The sequence below is a fragment of the Pantherophis guttatus genome, chromosome 2 (genome assembly GCF_059756535.1).
Source record: "Pantherophis guttatus breed Tessera chromosome 2, ASM5975653v1, whole genome shotgun sequence".
NCBI lineage: Eukaryota > Metazoa > Chordata > Lepidosauria > Squamata > Colubridae > Pantherophis > Pantherophis guttatus.
The window spans coordinates 126,925,932-126,942,737 of record NC_142064.1 but is presented as its reverse complement, the minus strand read 5'-3'; the positions used below and the strand labels follow the sequence as shown (position 1 = coordinate 126,942,737).

Here is a 16,806-nt window from a genome sequence, read left to right as displayed (position 1 = left end):
TTGACTTCTTGGCTGGCAAATCCTTGGCTTGGATCCCTCACTTCCAAATCAGGGCTACAATCCAAGCCATGCAAACTGTGGTTTTGCTTGACTCCGGCAGGGGGGTTGTGGGCAAGGAGGCTGAGAACTGTTCATGATGGAATCTCAAAAATGATTGAACAAGACCTCAGGAATTCCGATTCCAATGTTTCCTTTTCACTAGAGAGACAGGGAGAATGGGCAGAGAAATTCCCTTGCAATCAAGATTGGTAGGTCCTGTTTCCTCTGTTAGCTTTGCATTGCAGTTAATCAGTCTATCAAAGCAGGAGTTAAGCTCTAAAACAAAATCAACACCAGCGATATTTTTGATAACTAAGAATTACAAAGTGATCATTCCAAATTAGTACATAACAATAGAACTTAGACTTATATACCACTTCACCGTGCTTTACAGCCTTCTCTAAGCGGTTTACAGAATCAGCCTATTTCCCCCAATAATCTGGGTCCTCATTTTACCAACCTCGGAAGAATGGAAGGTTGAGTCAACCTTGAGCCTGGTGAGATACCAGCTGCCAAATTGTAGACAGTCGGCAGTCAGCAGAATTAGCCTGCAATACTGCATTTTAACCACTGTGCCACCTCTGCTCACCCCTCTAATGGGACCAGACCAAAACACTAGAAAAATATAGTTCCCCAATATGTTACTGTTCTGCAGCAACAGGCCCTGAAATTGCCTTACCACACCTAATGGTTTTGCCAAAATGCAAATATATAGACAAGAAAGTAACTTAATAAGCAATATTGTTTTGTCAGCCCCAGGTAAATAAGAGAATTTGGAACGTGTGATCTTTCTCTTTCTTAATTTGCTAAAGCATAGAATTAAACTTTTCCCCCCACAAGATTTAGGACAACTTTCTCCAAGACTCTGAATACACACACTCTGGAAGTAAATTTAGGAACCGGAAGTGAATCTTAGGACTTTCAGAGGCTTTAGCTCACAAGAAAGCCAGCCAGCATGGCCAGAAGCCAGGGAATTGTGAGTACTGCAATCTGATCACATATGGGATACTATTGGTTACCCAGCTCTGAATTCTAGAGGAAGCAAAAAGATTAAAGGAGCACTTCTCAATTAAATGATCTTAAGCGTATTTCATCAAATTCATCCAGTCTTGTTCTGAAACCTATTCTTCCCAAAGGAATGGATAAGAAAACGATCTTGATTGATTTACAGTCTAGGACCACCCTGTTGGCCGTAGACAAGAAACTAAGTTCTCTTACTTTTGGAAAGGACTTGATTAGCAGAATTTTCAGCCTATATTAATCTAGATTCCAGTATGAATTAAAGTGGAACAAGGCATGAAGGATGCCATTTCTGGAGTTGCTAATCTTTGCATCCTTATTGACATTTCCATTCAGCAACCTGTGTACGACAAGTAGATAAAATACAAACACACATGTACGTGTAGATATTAGAAAGGATTTAACACAGGAAATACCATACTGAGTCTTATCTTATTGCATATCCTTTTCAAACAGGATACGGGGAATTTCAAAATGAAGCACTCACCTGGTTTAGACTGTACTAAAAGCCTAAGCAAGATCAGAAGAAGTTAGTCTTTGGATGGGAAGTTATATATGAAAATCAGAATCAAGGGCTAGATTATTATTATTTTTTTATTTGATTTATATGCCGCCCTTCTCCGGAGACTCAGGGCGGCTTACAATGCGTTAAGCAATAGCCTTCATACTTTTGTATATTTATACAAAGTCAGCTTATTGCCCCCACAAACTGGGTCCTCATTTCACCTACCTTAGAAAGGATGGAAGGCTGAGTCAACCTTGAGCCTTGGAGAGATTCGAACCAGCAGTAAATTGCAGGCAGCTGTGTTAATAACAGGGTGCGTAGACCACTGTACTATCACCACTGTACTATCAAGGTTCTTAGATTAGAAAGTAGAAATAATATCCCTGAAGAAGACAATGGCAAACTACTTCTATATCATGCCATTGAAAATTGCATGGCTCAACCGACATAAATTATTCAAAGTTGAGATCAATCCCAAGGATATTTGATTTGTCATATTGACATAACTGAAGAGTGCTAAGGATTGTAAGGACAGGGATGCATGTTCTGTATATCTTTGTATCAAATTATTCCTTTCTATTGTACCTTGTCTTGTGACATCATAGACTTGCTACACACTTGATCACCATCCATAAATGAAAGAAAGGAAGAGACAGAGAAGGATACAGATCTTGATATCATTCCATATCACTCTCCATGAATAGGATCTTAACTTCCACAATCCCCTTGTTGACTGGAAACAATTGAAGTGGGCATTCCAATACAACTAGAAAGGTAGCCAGGTTGGAGAAGGCTTAAATTATCTGACTCTCAATGATCATTTTTTTAGGTGACAGCCTTAGGTTAATTACCTTTAGCTCTAGAATACAGGAATACATTATCTAGACTCCCAAAAGCTGGGATGCAGTTCCATAGAGCTTTTCTAAACATTGCCAGAAAACTGGGAAGTAATCAAATAATTTCTGTAAAAGAAAATCTATTCCCACCTACTTTATCCTGTTTCTAACTCCACCTCCTGGTATGCTATATAAAGATCAAGTGCCACCTTTGCTCTAGACGTCAACACAAACATCTTCAATCTAATGCCCTCCAGTTGGGCTTCATTCAGTCCCAGAATCATCTGACAACAACGTAGTTGGTTAAGGATTATGGCAGTTGTCAAGCACAGCACATCTGGTGGATGCTAAACCTTGTGTGATCAGGCTCTGTTATAGCCCTCTTTGTTGCCTCCTAAATAAGGCAACATAATCTGTGGTTTAGCTATGGTGTAGATGTTCTATATAACCAGACCTAGGAGAGCAAAACGATTAAAAATGTTCTAAGAGGGGAATAAATGTTGAACCTTTTCTGTAGCCAGTTCTTTGCTCCTTCTGTGGAACAAAATAAAAACCTCCCACTTGCTGCCAAAATTGCAAGGGTAAAACAGAATTAAATCTGTTAATGGACAGAGCATCTATATGCCAGTTAGGAGCTGAGAAACGACAGACAAGGAAAGCATTAAACCACAGGAAGGCAGATTGGGGTCTTGCAGCTCTTCTGGATTGCAACTCCCCAAATCTTTTATCATCAGCTTCCTATGGGCTAATAAGAGTTCAAAACCAGGATTTCTACCCCTACAGTTCCACAGTTGGGGGTGAGCCATGCTGAAAGAAATCCATTTTATAGCTTGACCAGGTTCCAGGAGCTACAATCAAGCTCCTCTGTAGCTGCCACTCTTTCAAGATGCCTCCTCCTTCCCTGCCAGCCAGCCCCTCCAGAGACTCTTTCCATTGCTCACTTGCATAGATTAGGCGCCTGTGGGTTAGTTGCTGGTTTTTTTTTCATTCAATTCACCCCGCCAAAAGAGCATTGCTGCTGCCCAACTTGGTGCTCTTGCTCCAGCCAGAAAAACAGAAGAAATCCTCACGTCAGGCTTTAGCCTCGAAAAGTGCAAAGGTTGTACTTAGAATTGGCTCAAGCCAACAAAACACAGAGCTAAAGAAGATGAGAAAGAAAGAAAGAGAGAGAGAGAGAGAGAGAGAGAGAGAGAGAGAGAGAGAGAGAGAGAGAGAGAGAGAAAGAAAGAAAGAAAGAAAGAAAGAAAGAAAGAAAGAAAGAAAGAAGAAAGAGGAAGGAAGGAAGGAAGGAAGGAAGGAAGGAAGGAAGGAAGGGAAAGGAAGGAAGGAAGGAAGGAAGGAAGGAAGGAAGGAAAGAAAGAAAGAAAGAAAGAAAGAAAGAAAGAAAGAAAGAAAGAAAGAAAGAAAGAAAGAAAGAAAGAAAGAAAGAAAAGAGGAGCCTTTGGGTGGGAAGAAGGGGCAAAGGACAACCCTGGAGGCAAAACCTCCAGCTCAGGCAGAAGAGCAAGATGTCAACTCTGGAGAAACACTTTGAGGGGTACTGGGCAAGTTGACTCTGATGTGGGGTGAGGGAGAGGAACTATGTTCATGAGAATAAAATACATTAGGATGGGGTAACAACAAAGCTGAGGGGGGGGGAGTCCTGCACTGGATAGGCAACGCAGTGTCCTTCAGGTTTGTTGGATTTCAACTCTCATCATTACAGCCAACATAGCAGATGGCAAGAGATTATGGGTGCCATAATTAAGGCTACCAGATCTGGGCTGCAAGTATTACAGATAGTCATTGACTTACAACTGGTTGCTAAGAGCTGCATTTTGGGCACTCAGTGAGCAGCCTGCATTGATGACTATTTGCAGTGCCCTCTGGCCACTTGACTGAGATTTAACATTTTTGCTGAAAACCAGCACCCTACAGAGAGGTTTGTTTAATGATCGCCACATTCACTTAACGACCACCGGTTTCACTTAACAAATGCTGCGTTCATTTAACAACCACTGCAAAAATGGTCAGAAAATCAGGTGTGCTCACATGGTAACCCACTTAACAATTATCATGACTTATGTCCAAAATTGCAGGCTCAATTACAGTCATAAATTGAAGCCTACCTGTAGATGGCAGCAAGAGATATAGAAAAACTCTTGACTCTTTGCTGCTATCTAGTGGCCATCCAGAATGTTGTAGCTCAAATGTGGTGAGACTGTAGTCTAAAATGTTTGAAGGATAGCAACTTTCCCAAATCTATTCCAAATGTGCTTACCAGCTCCCAAAGACCAGTTGTCTCAGGAAACCCTTCCATGAAATCTCATCTCATTCAGACTCCAGACTTGAGTTGACTTGGGACTAGCCGAGCCTGGATAGCTCAACAGACAGAGCTCTGTAATTTAACAACAGCTGTCTGCAATTAAAGTAAGATCGAATCTCTCCAAGGCTCAAGGTTGACTCAGCCTTCCATCCTTTCTAAGGTAGGTAAAATGAGGACCCAGATTATGGGGGCAATAAGCTGACTTTGTATAAATATACAAAAGTATGAAGGCTATTGCTTAACGCATTGTAAGCCGCCCTGAGTCCCCGGAGAAGGGCGGCATATAAATCAAATTAAAAAAAAAAATGGTGAACCTTTTTGGCACCGAGTGCCGAAAAGGGAGCGTACACGCTCATCTGGGCCGCAACCCAGAAGAGGAGCTTGCAGGGTGCATGCATGCGCCTGAAAATGAACTTCTGGTTTCGCACCAGCCAGCTAGTCTTCCGGGTTTCTGGCATGCATGCACGCCCAACAATCAGCTGGCCGGTGCGCATGATCATGCAGGAAAACGGAAGACCAGCTCTTCCAGTTTCCGGCACTGCCGCATGCAAAAAGACCCGCTGATCTTCACACATGCATGCGCACCAGAAACCCGGAAGAAGAATGGGAGATGCCGCATGTGCCAGGCGACATGCTCTGTGGGCCACTTTGGGCATGCGTGTCATAGGTTCGCGATCACGGGACTAGGCTATCTCTTAAGGGTAGAATCTGTATCACAGCAGAACCCAAAGGGCAGCATTTTCTCATCACTCACCCAAGCAAAACTCCATCCATTCTCCTCTTCAGAAGAACTCATACTATTGTATATTAAAAAAAAAAAAACCCACAAAGAATTGGTGATTTACCAGGAAAAAGGCCAGGAAGTGAGGATGGAGTCCAATAAACTGGGGTGAATCCAATCTCATTGTACATATGTTGTGCACTGACAATAAAGATTTGAAATTTGAAATGTAGCTTGTCCTAAAGCAGATTTTTAAAGAATCTCCATACAGTCCTGACCGGATGCTTCAAACTGAACAAGTAATGTATTAGCTTATCACTCAATCATGTCTTGTATGGAGCCTGAAAATGGATTAATTTAGTAACCAAGTATGAATGGGCATTAGGGACATTTGCAGTAGGTTTTGCCCAGCCTAATTTAAATGGGTTTTGTTCCTTGTGATTTTCTGCGGAGATACTGAAGTAAAATCTCTGATAAAATGTTGCAAGGAAGAAGAAATTCTAGCCAACCATGCCCTTTCCTAAAATGTGACATGCTCAGTCATGCTTAGGGGAGGGCATATCTGAAGCAAAATAAGATTTCGGTTGGATTTGAGTTTCCCTTGGGCCTTTTCATGATTCATCCTTGTGCACGGATGAGATTATAAGAATTGGTACTTGGAGACAGAGCTCAACTTAAGGAAGTCTACATTTTAAAATTCTAATAAAAATATTTTTAAAAAAAACACAAGAAGGAAGTTTCAATGGGCATAGAGTGCTCTCTTTTCATTATCACCTACTACTCTTTTTTTTTTAATGATGAGGCTGATTCTGGTTAAAAGGTTAAAAGAACAATATATCAATTACAGCAATAAAAGCAATTAAAAGGTAAATTAAAAAATAGAATGTAACTTAAAGCTGATCATTAAAAAGTTACAAAATCAGAAGCAATATAATTAAAATTAGACCTTAACTCTGAAAAAAGAAGAAAAAGAAATCTGCATTTCCATGGGACCAGAATAAGATGAGATGAGATGTAGAAAAAACATTTCCCAACATGGCTCCCAGATCTGAGCTGCCTAAGTATTATAGGAAATTTTTTTGCTGCCCTCTAAAGGGCATCAGGAGTTTTGCAGCCTTGATTTGTTAGCCTTAGTTACAGCTCCTAAATATCTGTGTACATGCCAACTTGCCCAGTGTGTTGTTGTTATTGTTATTATCTTTATTCATTAAATATAAAACTCAAGTCAACTGAACATTCAAAAATGCATCACAAATACCATTGGCTGGTGCTAATGGTTGATACGGGTTGCTGCCAGCGTCCTAGGTATCAACCAAGTACCTTCTTAAGATGTATGATGTTCCAAGTAGTGCAGTTTTTTGCAGTTCCGCTGGTGTTATTACAGGAAGCTGCAATTTGCTGGTGTATGTTATAAAATTCTTGGACATGGTACCAAGTGCCCCGATGACAATGGGTATCACTGTTATTTCTTATTATTGTTGTGGTTGTTGTTGTTATTGTTATTGTTATTGAGACGTTCAGAATGATTTTGTGCCTTTCATTAGAAGCTTCCTCCTTACAGTGCTTGGCCCATTGTTTGTTTCTCATTCATCTCCCATCAGCATTAATGATATATTTCCTCTTCATCAGTAACTTCGGTTTCCAGGGGCAGAGAAAACTTTAATTACTGGTTTATTCTCCTTAATTTTAGAACAGCAATAACAGAGCCAGAAGTTGCAAGGAGGAAGTTATTAATTAAAGTTACAGGCAAATTGATCTGAACATGACAAACTGTAAGTAAAGAGGTCATGGGGGTGGGAATTGTTTAACAATAAAGCATTATAGTAGTTCAGTGTAGAATCACTTTTTAAATTCTGCTTCAAGCCCAATGCACAAAACAATATTTCAATAGCTCTTAAAAGAACGTGCTGTAGAAATAACATATATCCAAACAAAATACAACTGAAATATAACCCCAAATGGAATTGTTCATTTCTAATATTTATAACTAGCTCACTTCACAGAAAATCCCCTGGCAGGTTACAACATATATAAAAATAGATAAAAACTAGATAAAACCAAGTAACGTAATTCATACACTGATTTTTTAAAAAAATAAATAATTTTTTATTTAAAAAAAAATAAACAGAATAATAATCACATTGGCACTAACAAAATGGCGCTTAAGGGACTAGCGGCATCAGTAGGCTGAAGAGTAAAATCCAGAATGCGAGAGTGAAAGGCCAGGCTGGCAGCCCTGAAGATCCAAAAGAAAAGATGGCCTCCATGTTTACTTAACATGAAAATGGCACTGTCTGGCCTCCAGACAAAACCAAAGTGCCACAACATTTTTTCATCTCTGCAAGGTCTCTATATAACACACTCTCCCAGCTGCATGATGCTGTGTGATGTACCTGTTTAGGCAGGTACATAGTAGAAGAGATATTTAGATTCAATTATATTAAGCTTTAAATGTAACTTCTAAAACCTTGACTGGTAACATATAGGCTGTTCTTTAAAGATTGATTCTTTGGATCACAGGGCCTTACTGTCACATTCTGTACCAGCTACAGTTTCCAAATCATCTCTATGGCCAGGTCTACAGGCTGTGCCTTGTGATAATTCAAAGGGAAGATCAGCAGAGCATCGGCTTCTGTTGCTAGAGGGATGATCAAGGTTAGACTAGAAATAAAATCCTTCATTGAAGGAATTAGGATGGTTCAGTCTTGAGAGGTAAAAACCAAATAAAGAGATGACAGCATTCTTGAAAGACTTGACAAGGTGTTACATGACACCTTGTAAACGGTTACATTTCTACCGTTCCAGAGGGCAGGGCATGGAGGAGTAGATTTAAGATATAGCAAGGCAGATTACAACTGAAAGTTAGAAGAAGCTTCCTAGTGCTAAGAACTGTTTGATAATACGGTAGAACCAGTTATCCAGAGAGGAGGTGGGCCGGCTTCAGGAAGATAACTCTTTTTTGAAGATGTTTTAAGGTAGATTCCCATCCTGAGTGCCAGGTTGGATTGAATGCCTGAAATGGAACCTTCTAATTCTAGAACTTTACAATTCTGAAAGGATATCAAAATCATTCTCATATGCCTCAAGAATGTGGAATATCCTCTTCACACTACACCATTGACTCTTAAATCAAGAGGACAATTCCTGATGGAATGATGCAAAGAGATGTTTATCATTTCCTGGATCTACCCCATCAATCAAAAAAAATCTCACAAAAGATCATCAGCTCTATCAGCCATAAAATCCCCAAAAAACACTACTTCTCAGACTATTTTAACTAGCTTGGTCAGGTAGGTTGCAGGTATACTTATAACATCCCCATTTTATCTCTCTGACCCAACACTAAGTATTTTCCCTCAAAACTGGTGCTAGAACGGAATGATTCCCTCAAGAAGATGAAATTTATAGGTGACAATAGCTCCTCCTCCACCAGCACTCTGGCCTAGAACAATGCTGGATCAAAAATCTAAATGAGCAAAACTGGGTACAATCAACTCCACCAAGTACCAATCTTAATGATACAAGATTGGTCTTCTCTTCCATGGATGGAGACTGTGTAGCATTTTAAAATAGCACTAAAATACCAGAAAAAAAGTCATCCTAAATTCAGAATTCTGGATCCAAATTTCTATTTTAGCAACTCACATTGTCCAGCTTCTTTTGTTCTTATGGAAAGTAAAAATCTATTCATACTTCTATGCATACTTGTCTATACTGCTCTTTATATTAAGCAAATCATTTTGCAATAACTATGTTTGTCTCCCTCAAACAAACGTCATAATTAAACCCATTTATAACAAATAGAAAAATAAGGAGCACAGAAACCAAGACCACATATGATAGTTTTCATATCTTTAAGCCAATTAATAATCACTGAGCTGAATGGTAATTTGCTATTTTTAAAAATGTTTTGAAGTTGGGTGGATGCTCCCCTCCCATCTAGATGTAGTTTACTAGCTTACCAGAATCCCTGAGGGCAAACCTCATTGGGTAGATAGAAACCCTCTACGGCTTTTGCATTGCTTTTTTCTAAAAATAATCAGCCTTCCCACAAAAGAGGGTATAAATCCATTACCAATTACATAACTTCCAACATTTCTCAACTGGAGACAATACAAGAACTTGTGTGGGCCTGTAAGATCATTCCCTGCATGGATCTGCAAACATGTTAGGCTAGGCTAAAATGGGGTTGATAATTTATGATTTAGAAAGATCCAGAAATCTGATCATTGTATTAGAAGGTTGTGGGAACTTAGCCATAACAATAAGCAACGGTATGGCTTATTGATTTGGGCGTCACATATTTTACGAATCCTTCTTTGGTGTCTTTGAAACAGCTTTGAAAAACATTCTTTCAAAACTCTTTCCATGTATTTAACCTTGCTGAACTGTATTTTTCATGTTTATTTTAAACTTTTCCAGTTTCTTTTGCTAATTCTTGTAACTATTTCAAGGCGTTCATTGGTTTAGAATATCTTATGGATTTAAAAAGGCAATATATAGAAATGCATTTTTGAAAATAATTGTTATTTGAATGAAGGGCAGGCAAGGGAGATACACTTTAAAAAAACAGAAAAAAACTCAGAATCACCCACAGTTCTAAGGCTGAAATGAAATAACGGTCCCAATTCATGTATGACTAGAGGGGGAGATTTCATTAGAAGCAAGTTTAAATTTTCAAAGAGATTCAGAAAGTTTTTGCTACCGCCATGTCTTTTCTTTAATATCTTTTCAGGGCCCATGGATTCCTCTTTTACTGCTTTTCCTGTCTTTGCAACTCCCCCACCCCCTCGGGAACAAATGGAGAGGAAAGAGAAAAATTGGTGCTCAGTGGCTGATAATTACTACAAGATGTTCCCCAGCTATCATAGGTAGAAGTAGACATTTTCTAAAGAGGAAACCACTTTGCCAATAACAAAATGCTCCACTGAAATTTGTCAGAAAGATTAATCCTTGAAATTTCTCCCCCGTTTCAGGTTGTCCATTTGCCCTCAACTTAACTTAGGATACAAATTGACAGTATAGCACCCACAGAAATAATAAATGTGAACCTCTGAATATTAAAATTTAAAATTAAAGTAACTTTAAGACATAAATAATGGCCAAATTCCTATACAATTTCAGCAGTCTTGCATGGTTTCATAAAAATGTTGGGAATCTGCTCTGAGAATCCCAAAATCTTACTTGAGATCTATTAACCTTCTTACTTTTGATTTTGGGTGAAATCATTGGACTCTTGTGAAATTTAGTAATTTCACTATATTTCAGGCATATTTTCTTTTGGGGACAATTGGACAACCACTGCGCAACCGGGGCTCTTTAATTGTGGAAATGGTTTTCCATCTGGCATCCAAATAGGCCAAATAAAGCTTTTGTCCCAGTCCAAATGTACATTTCTGTCAACAAGTCAGTATCCTGATCCCAAACTAATTAGGGTTTGTAGGCCATTTTTTTTTGAGCCTGGAAACAAATTGATAGCCAAGAAATAGCTTTCACCACCAGCAAGATATAACTCTCTCTTAGGGAGTCCATTTAATGTTGAGGTTGTCAGCTAATAGTAATAGCTTTCAAATGCTTTTCATAGGTAGTTTGGAATCTAACATGAGGACAATCACAATACAGGCAACAGTGGTAACATTATTGCTTTCTAATCTCACAGGCTGCACCTGAAATAACAATTGAAAAAAATAAGAAAAATTAACTTTGAGCTATGGATACTATGGTCATTGATTAATACAAATAATTGCTGCACTATGAGGGGATTAAAAATCCCCTGGTAGCGAAACCTACAATGGGGGTACAGGTAGTCCTTGACTTATGACCACAATTGAGCCCAAAATTTCCATAGTTAAGTGAATTTTGTCCCATTTTACAACCTTTCTTGCCACATTTGTTAAGTGAATTCACTGCAGTCGATAAGTTAGCAATCCCGTTAAGTGAATCTGGCTCCCGTATTCAGGCTTCCCTTGTCAGATGGCAAAAGGGGATCATATGATCTTGGGACACAGCAACGGTCATAAATATGAACCATTTGCCAAGCATCTGAATTTTGATCACTTGATCATGGGGATGCTGGAAAGGTCAAAACTGTGAAAAACGGTCATGTCACATTTTTCAGTGCCGTTGTAACTTTGAACAATCACTAAACGAACTGTTGTAAATCGAGGACTACTTGTACAGTGCAAATCTAGAATCAGGTTAGATACCATCCTTCTGATCAACTGAACATTCTGCTATTTGGGGATTACAGTATAGGTGAGTAGCTTTCATCCATCTCTTAGGGATTAAAGAAACAAGTTCAATTGGACATCACTGCCATGTCTGCATTAAATAAACAGAAGAACAGTTGCATGTCCTCCATATAGAGGTGACAAATAAAGCAATTAAAATATCTGGACCATCTTTATACTCATGTCACACAGTGATGGTGCACAAGGTGTTGCTGCCTGAAATGAGCATGAGTATTTCCACAATCAGGGAAGAAAGATGGCAGAGAGCCTCTTCAAGAGCCGTGGTGGCACAGTGGTTAGAATGCAGGCTAATTCTGCTGGCTGCCGTCTGCCTGAAGTTTGGCAGTTCAAGTCTCACTGGCTCAAGGTTGACTCAGCCTGCTATCCTTCTGAGGTCCATAAAATGAGGATCCAAATTGTTTGGGGCAATATGCTGACTGTAAACCGCTTAGAGAGGGCTATAAAGCACTGTGAAGTGGTATATGTGTGCCATTGCTATTCAGTCTGACATCTTTCCCAGTTGATTGCCTGAAGCAGAGAATCCATTCTTCCTCTTGAAAGGCTCAGCTCTGAATTAATATGAATTGTTTTGTTTTTTAAAAAAGCAAGGGGTATTGTATGAAACAGCATTCTTGGAAGAATGAGATGGACCTATAGCTCCCACGGTATTTGAAAGCTGCCTTCCAAATAGGGGCAGGACAACCAAAATCCAATCAATTTACATTATGTCCAGACTAACAACTTGGAAACACATTGTGATCAGCATTAGAATGCTGCCTAAAATGTAGCTGGCCAGTTATGAAATGGTTGCAATGCATTCTTTCTTTTTGGTAGGTGATTGACACAATTATGGCATTTATATAAAAAAAATAGCACCTTTTCCAACTATTTAATGAAAAGGCATAATTTTAAAGGCCCCACCACCATCAGGGACTACAGCTCACTTCACTAGTATAGTAGTTTATACTCTCTGTGCCTGAAGAAGTGAGCTGCAGCTGACAAAATCTTGTGCCTTTCAATATGAAGACACTGAATGAAATATGTAAAATGAAATCACAAACAAAAGTTAATGCCATAATCCAAGAGAAGTAGCTTTATGACTACGACGACTCTCACAAATCGCTGCTTTAAAATATGCCTTCTCCCAAATGTTCTTGGAAAGAACAGTATTTTGATCAGAATACCTTATAGGTATTTTAGGACTAATATACAGTCACAGATTCAGCAATCCATTCAGAATAAGAGAAATGGGATGGCCTCTTTTGATGGAAAATAGAAGTTGGAAGGATTTTTGGAAGGCATCTAGGCTAGCTCAATACAGGGATTTTTCAAATCTAGCATCCCTGACATATGACTAACAAGCCCGTTTTTAAATATTTCCATCCAAGGAAAGGCCAACATCTTCCTTGGCAGTCTGATCTTCTGACCACTGACTATTAAGCCAAAATCTGGTTCTGTTGCTATTTTCACCTATTAATTCTAATTCCAGTCTCCACTGAAAATCAGTCTGCTCTACTGTATCTTTTACAGTGCAGCTCTTCTGATATGCAAAGGCAATCCCTCATCTCTTTTTCTCCTGAATAAACAAGTGTCCCACGGTTCTCATATTATGAATATCATAATAGCTTTCTTCTGGATCATTCCATGTACTAGAGTCTCCATTTGTGGTGTTTGGCCTATTTAAAAATGACTTGGATGAGGAGTTAGAAAATGTGCAAATATTATAGGGGGAATAGCAAACACTTCAGAGAATAATGTAAAGGATTCAGGATGATCATGAAAGGCTAATACAATAGGAGAAAAGAGCAAGATGAATTTCAACAGTTAAAAACCCAAAGTCCTACGTTTTGGTAGGAAATATCAAAAGATATGAATATAAGATGGGGGAGGCATACCAGGCAATAGTACATCTGCAAATTTATTTATTTATTTAATTTATGTTGCCGCCTATCCACCCATGGCGACTCAAGGCGACTTACAGAATACAAAACCACATTTCAAACAATAAAACTAATAAAAAGAATCAAATAAATTAATATAGTATAATATAATAAAATCACCTCCCACTCCCCGCCCCGATGACAGCAGATCACACGAGCCATTTAATAGGCTCCATCCTGCTCTGGGTTCCCCAGACCCGGTGGCACAACCAGGTCTGCAGCGCCTTCCAGAAGAGTATGAGAATGGGGGCCATTCTAATCTCTGGGGGAATGATGTTGCAGAGAGAGGGAGCCACCACAGAGAAGGCCCTTCCTCTGGGTCCCACCAGGTGTATCTCCCTCAGGGATGGGACCGGCAACATTCCCTGCCTCCCCGCTCTGATGGGTCAGGTAAATGTGACCGGCAAGAGACGGTCCCTCAGATAACCTGGTCCCAAGCCATGAAGGGCTTTAAAGGTGACAACCAGCACCTTGAATTGCACCCGGAAGCAAATCGGCAGCCAATGCAGCTACTGCAGGAGAGATGATACATGTGCACACCAGGGTCTGCACAAAACCATGCGGGCTGCTGCATTTTGCACCAACTGGAGCTTCTGGATCCTCTTCAAGGGTAGCCCCATGTAGAGCGTGTTGCAACAGTCAAGACGGGAAGTAACTAGGGCATGAGTGACTGCGAGTAGGGATTGCAATCCTCAGTTGCATCAACAGAAATATAAGGCGATGCTCAAGAAAAGTTACTTTTCCCTGTTCTGCATTGATCAGATTATAGTTCAGCTACTGGATCAATTTATAGTGCAGCTTATCTGATGGGGAGCAACCAAGATGAAAACGTGCCTGGAAGAAGGGGAAAAAAACCTAGGTAAAGGAATAGGATGTATTTAGCTTGGAAGAGAGGAAACTGCAAAGATAACAAGAGTCTTCAGGTACCTGAAGGACTGTCGTGCAAATATAGCAAAATTGTTCGGAGTTATTTTAGAAGACAGAGCAAAAAACAGCAGGCTTCTATTCCTGGGAAGTAGCAATAACAATAGCACTTAGATTTATATACCATTTCACAGTGCTTTACAGGCCTCTCTAAGCAGTTTACAGATTGCCCCCAACAAACTGGGTCCTCATTTTACCAGTCTCGGAAAGATGGAAGGCTGAGTCAACCTTCAGCTGGTTAGGATTGAACCACTGGCAGTCAGCAGAATTAGCCTACAATACTGCATTCTAACCGCTGCACCAACATGGGTCTGTGGGGATTAAGATATAGGTGAGTAGATTTCATCTGGACATTAGAATTTCCTAATGGTGAGAAGCTGTTCAAGGTAGGCGCCCTTTGCTCCGGCAAAACCAATAGCAGCTGAATGTCATCTGGCTGGATAGCATAACTCCGAAAATTTTTGCTGTATTTGCATGACAGTCCTTCAGGTACTTGAAGACAGTTCTTCTTTGCAGTTTCCTCTTTTCCAAGCTGAATACATCCCAGTCCTTCAGCTTAATTCCCCCCCCCCCTACCTTCCAGGGACTTTATCATCTTGGTTGCTCCCCATCAGATATGCCGCAGAAGCAGATTTCTGCAGGGGACGAGGGGTCGGACTAGATAATCTCTAAAGTCCCTTCCGACTCCCGAGCGTTTCGATTCTACGCGTTTTGCCTGCAGAGAGGTGTCTTCACACCCACCGAAGATCCCGCCCGCCGCTGTTCGCGCTGCCGCTTTGGCAACCTCTAGCTAATTTTTTTTCCCCCCTCAAGAGGTAATAACCCTCCTTGACTCCTTTTCGCCTCACCGGAGCGCGCGGGCTTCTGAAACTTCAGAGCCGAGTCGGGCGCAGAAGCCTCGCACACGATCCCCAAGGCAGCCCTGTCAAGAGACCGCCGGTGCGCCCGTTTCCCTCCCTCCCCGCTCACCGCCGCCACTGGGGAGCGAGCGCCTTTCCAGCGGCGGCCAGAAGTCCCCGAAACCCGACCAAACGCCTGGCGAGCTTCAAGCCTTTAGGGGACTTGTTTTACTTTCACGCCCTGCCTCAAGGAGCTAGGAAGAAAGCGCGCGCGCGAACCAAGCTGAAGTTCAGGGCGCGCATTTGAGGGGGAAACGGCGACGGGGCTGAAGAAGTGGGGGAGGGAGAGGGAGAAAGACGGGAGGTGGGGGGGACAAGCAGGCGAGGGATGCGTAAGTGCGCAACTGCCCCTCCTCGAATAAAAGTCTAAAGAGGCGGCCGCTCTTTGCACGCTTGCGCGCCCCCTTTAATGTAACGCGCTCCCACACAGGGCCACAGTCGGATCCTCTGACGCAGCCCGCAATTCCGCGCTCGCTCACGCCGGAGAAAAGCCGAGCTGTCTCTCTCTGTCTCTCTCTCTCTCTCACACACACACACGCATATACAAACACACGCACGCACCTTGGTCAGCTGCATTCTGGCGGCGCCCGATTGGCTCTTGTCCTGGCGGCGTGCGGAGCAGCACTCGGGCCCCCAGCACTCGGAGCCACCTGCCCTGCCCATGCGACCCTTTCTTCTGCTGGCTGACTCTTGCCCCGGCGGCAAGGTTGCGACTGCGGGTCTCCTCGCCTCCCCTTTCGCTGCTGGAGGATCCGACTCGCCTTGCAGACTCCTCCTCCTTGTCCCTCTGCCCTCCCCGCCCGCCCCGTCCCCGCCGCTCTCCATCTCCCTCGCAGCCGGAATAAGAATAAGAATAAGAATACCGAGCTCCAGTGCCAGAGCAAACTCAGAGCCCTGCGAGTTTACGAAAGCCCGGCCTGTAAACAGGTGGCAAAGCCCGCCCTCCAAAGTGAAGGGAGCCTAGTATGTGTGTGTGTGTGGGGGGGGGGGGGGTTAGCCCGTGTCTATAAAGGTTGGACCTTTTCGGGGAATAGCATGAACTGAGGAGAAGGGGACGGAGGGGGGCAGGAGGATGACGGGCTGCAGGGAGGGATGACATACTACTCTTGGAAAGAGAAAGAAGATGGCTTGTCAGAATGTGTGTAGACTCTCCAGCTAGCGTAGCGGGATAATTGGAAACACATTACCCCTGGAAAATCCCTCCAGAGCAGTTTTAAAGAGTAACAAAGAGGCATGTGTGCCGTTCAGCCAGATTCTGTATCCTGTTTCCTTCCAGTTTTTCAGGGCTCTGGGTCAGCGGTTTCATGGCCTGCCTCTCCGGAGAGAAGAAGGGGGGAAGCAACCCAGGTTTCTGCATTTTAAGCAGGAATTGGGGGGGGGGAGGAGA

The 16,806-nt window shown here is 41.7% G+C and overlaps 1 protein-coding gene across 1 annotated transcript in view; it reads right to left on the bottom strand.

Annotated features, from left to right (window-relative positions):
- TNS2 (tensin 2) overlaps window positions 1-16,467 on the bottom strand; it is a 158,342-nt gene extending 141,875 nt beyond the window's left edge. The window contains exon 1 of the mRNA XM_034419276.3: window positions 15,981-16,467. Within this exon, the coding sequence (XP_034275167.2) occupies window positions 15,981-16,244 (264 nt within the window). The 5' untranslated portion in view covers window positions 16,245-16,467. The remainder of the gene's footprint in view (window positions 1-15,980) is intronic.
- Window positions 16,468-16,806: the final 339 nt, after the last annotated feature.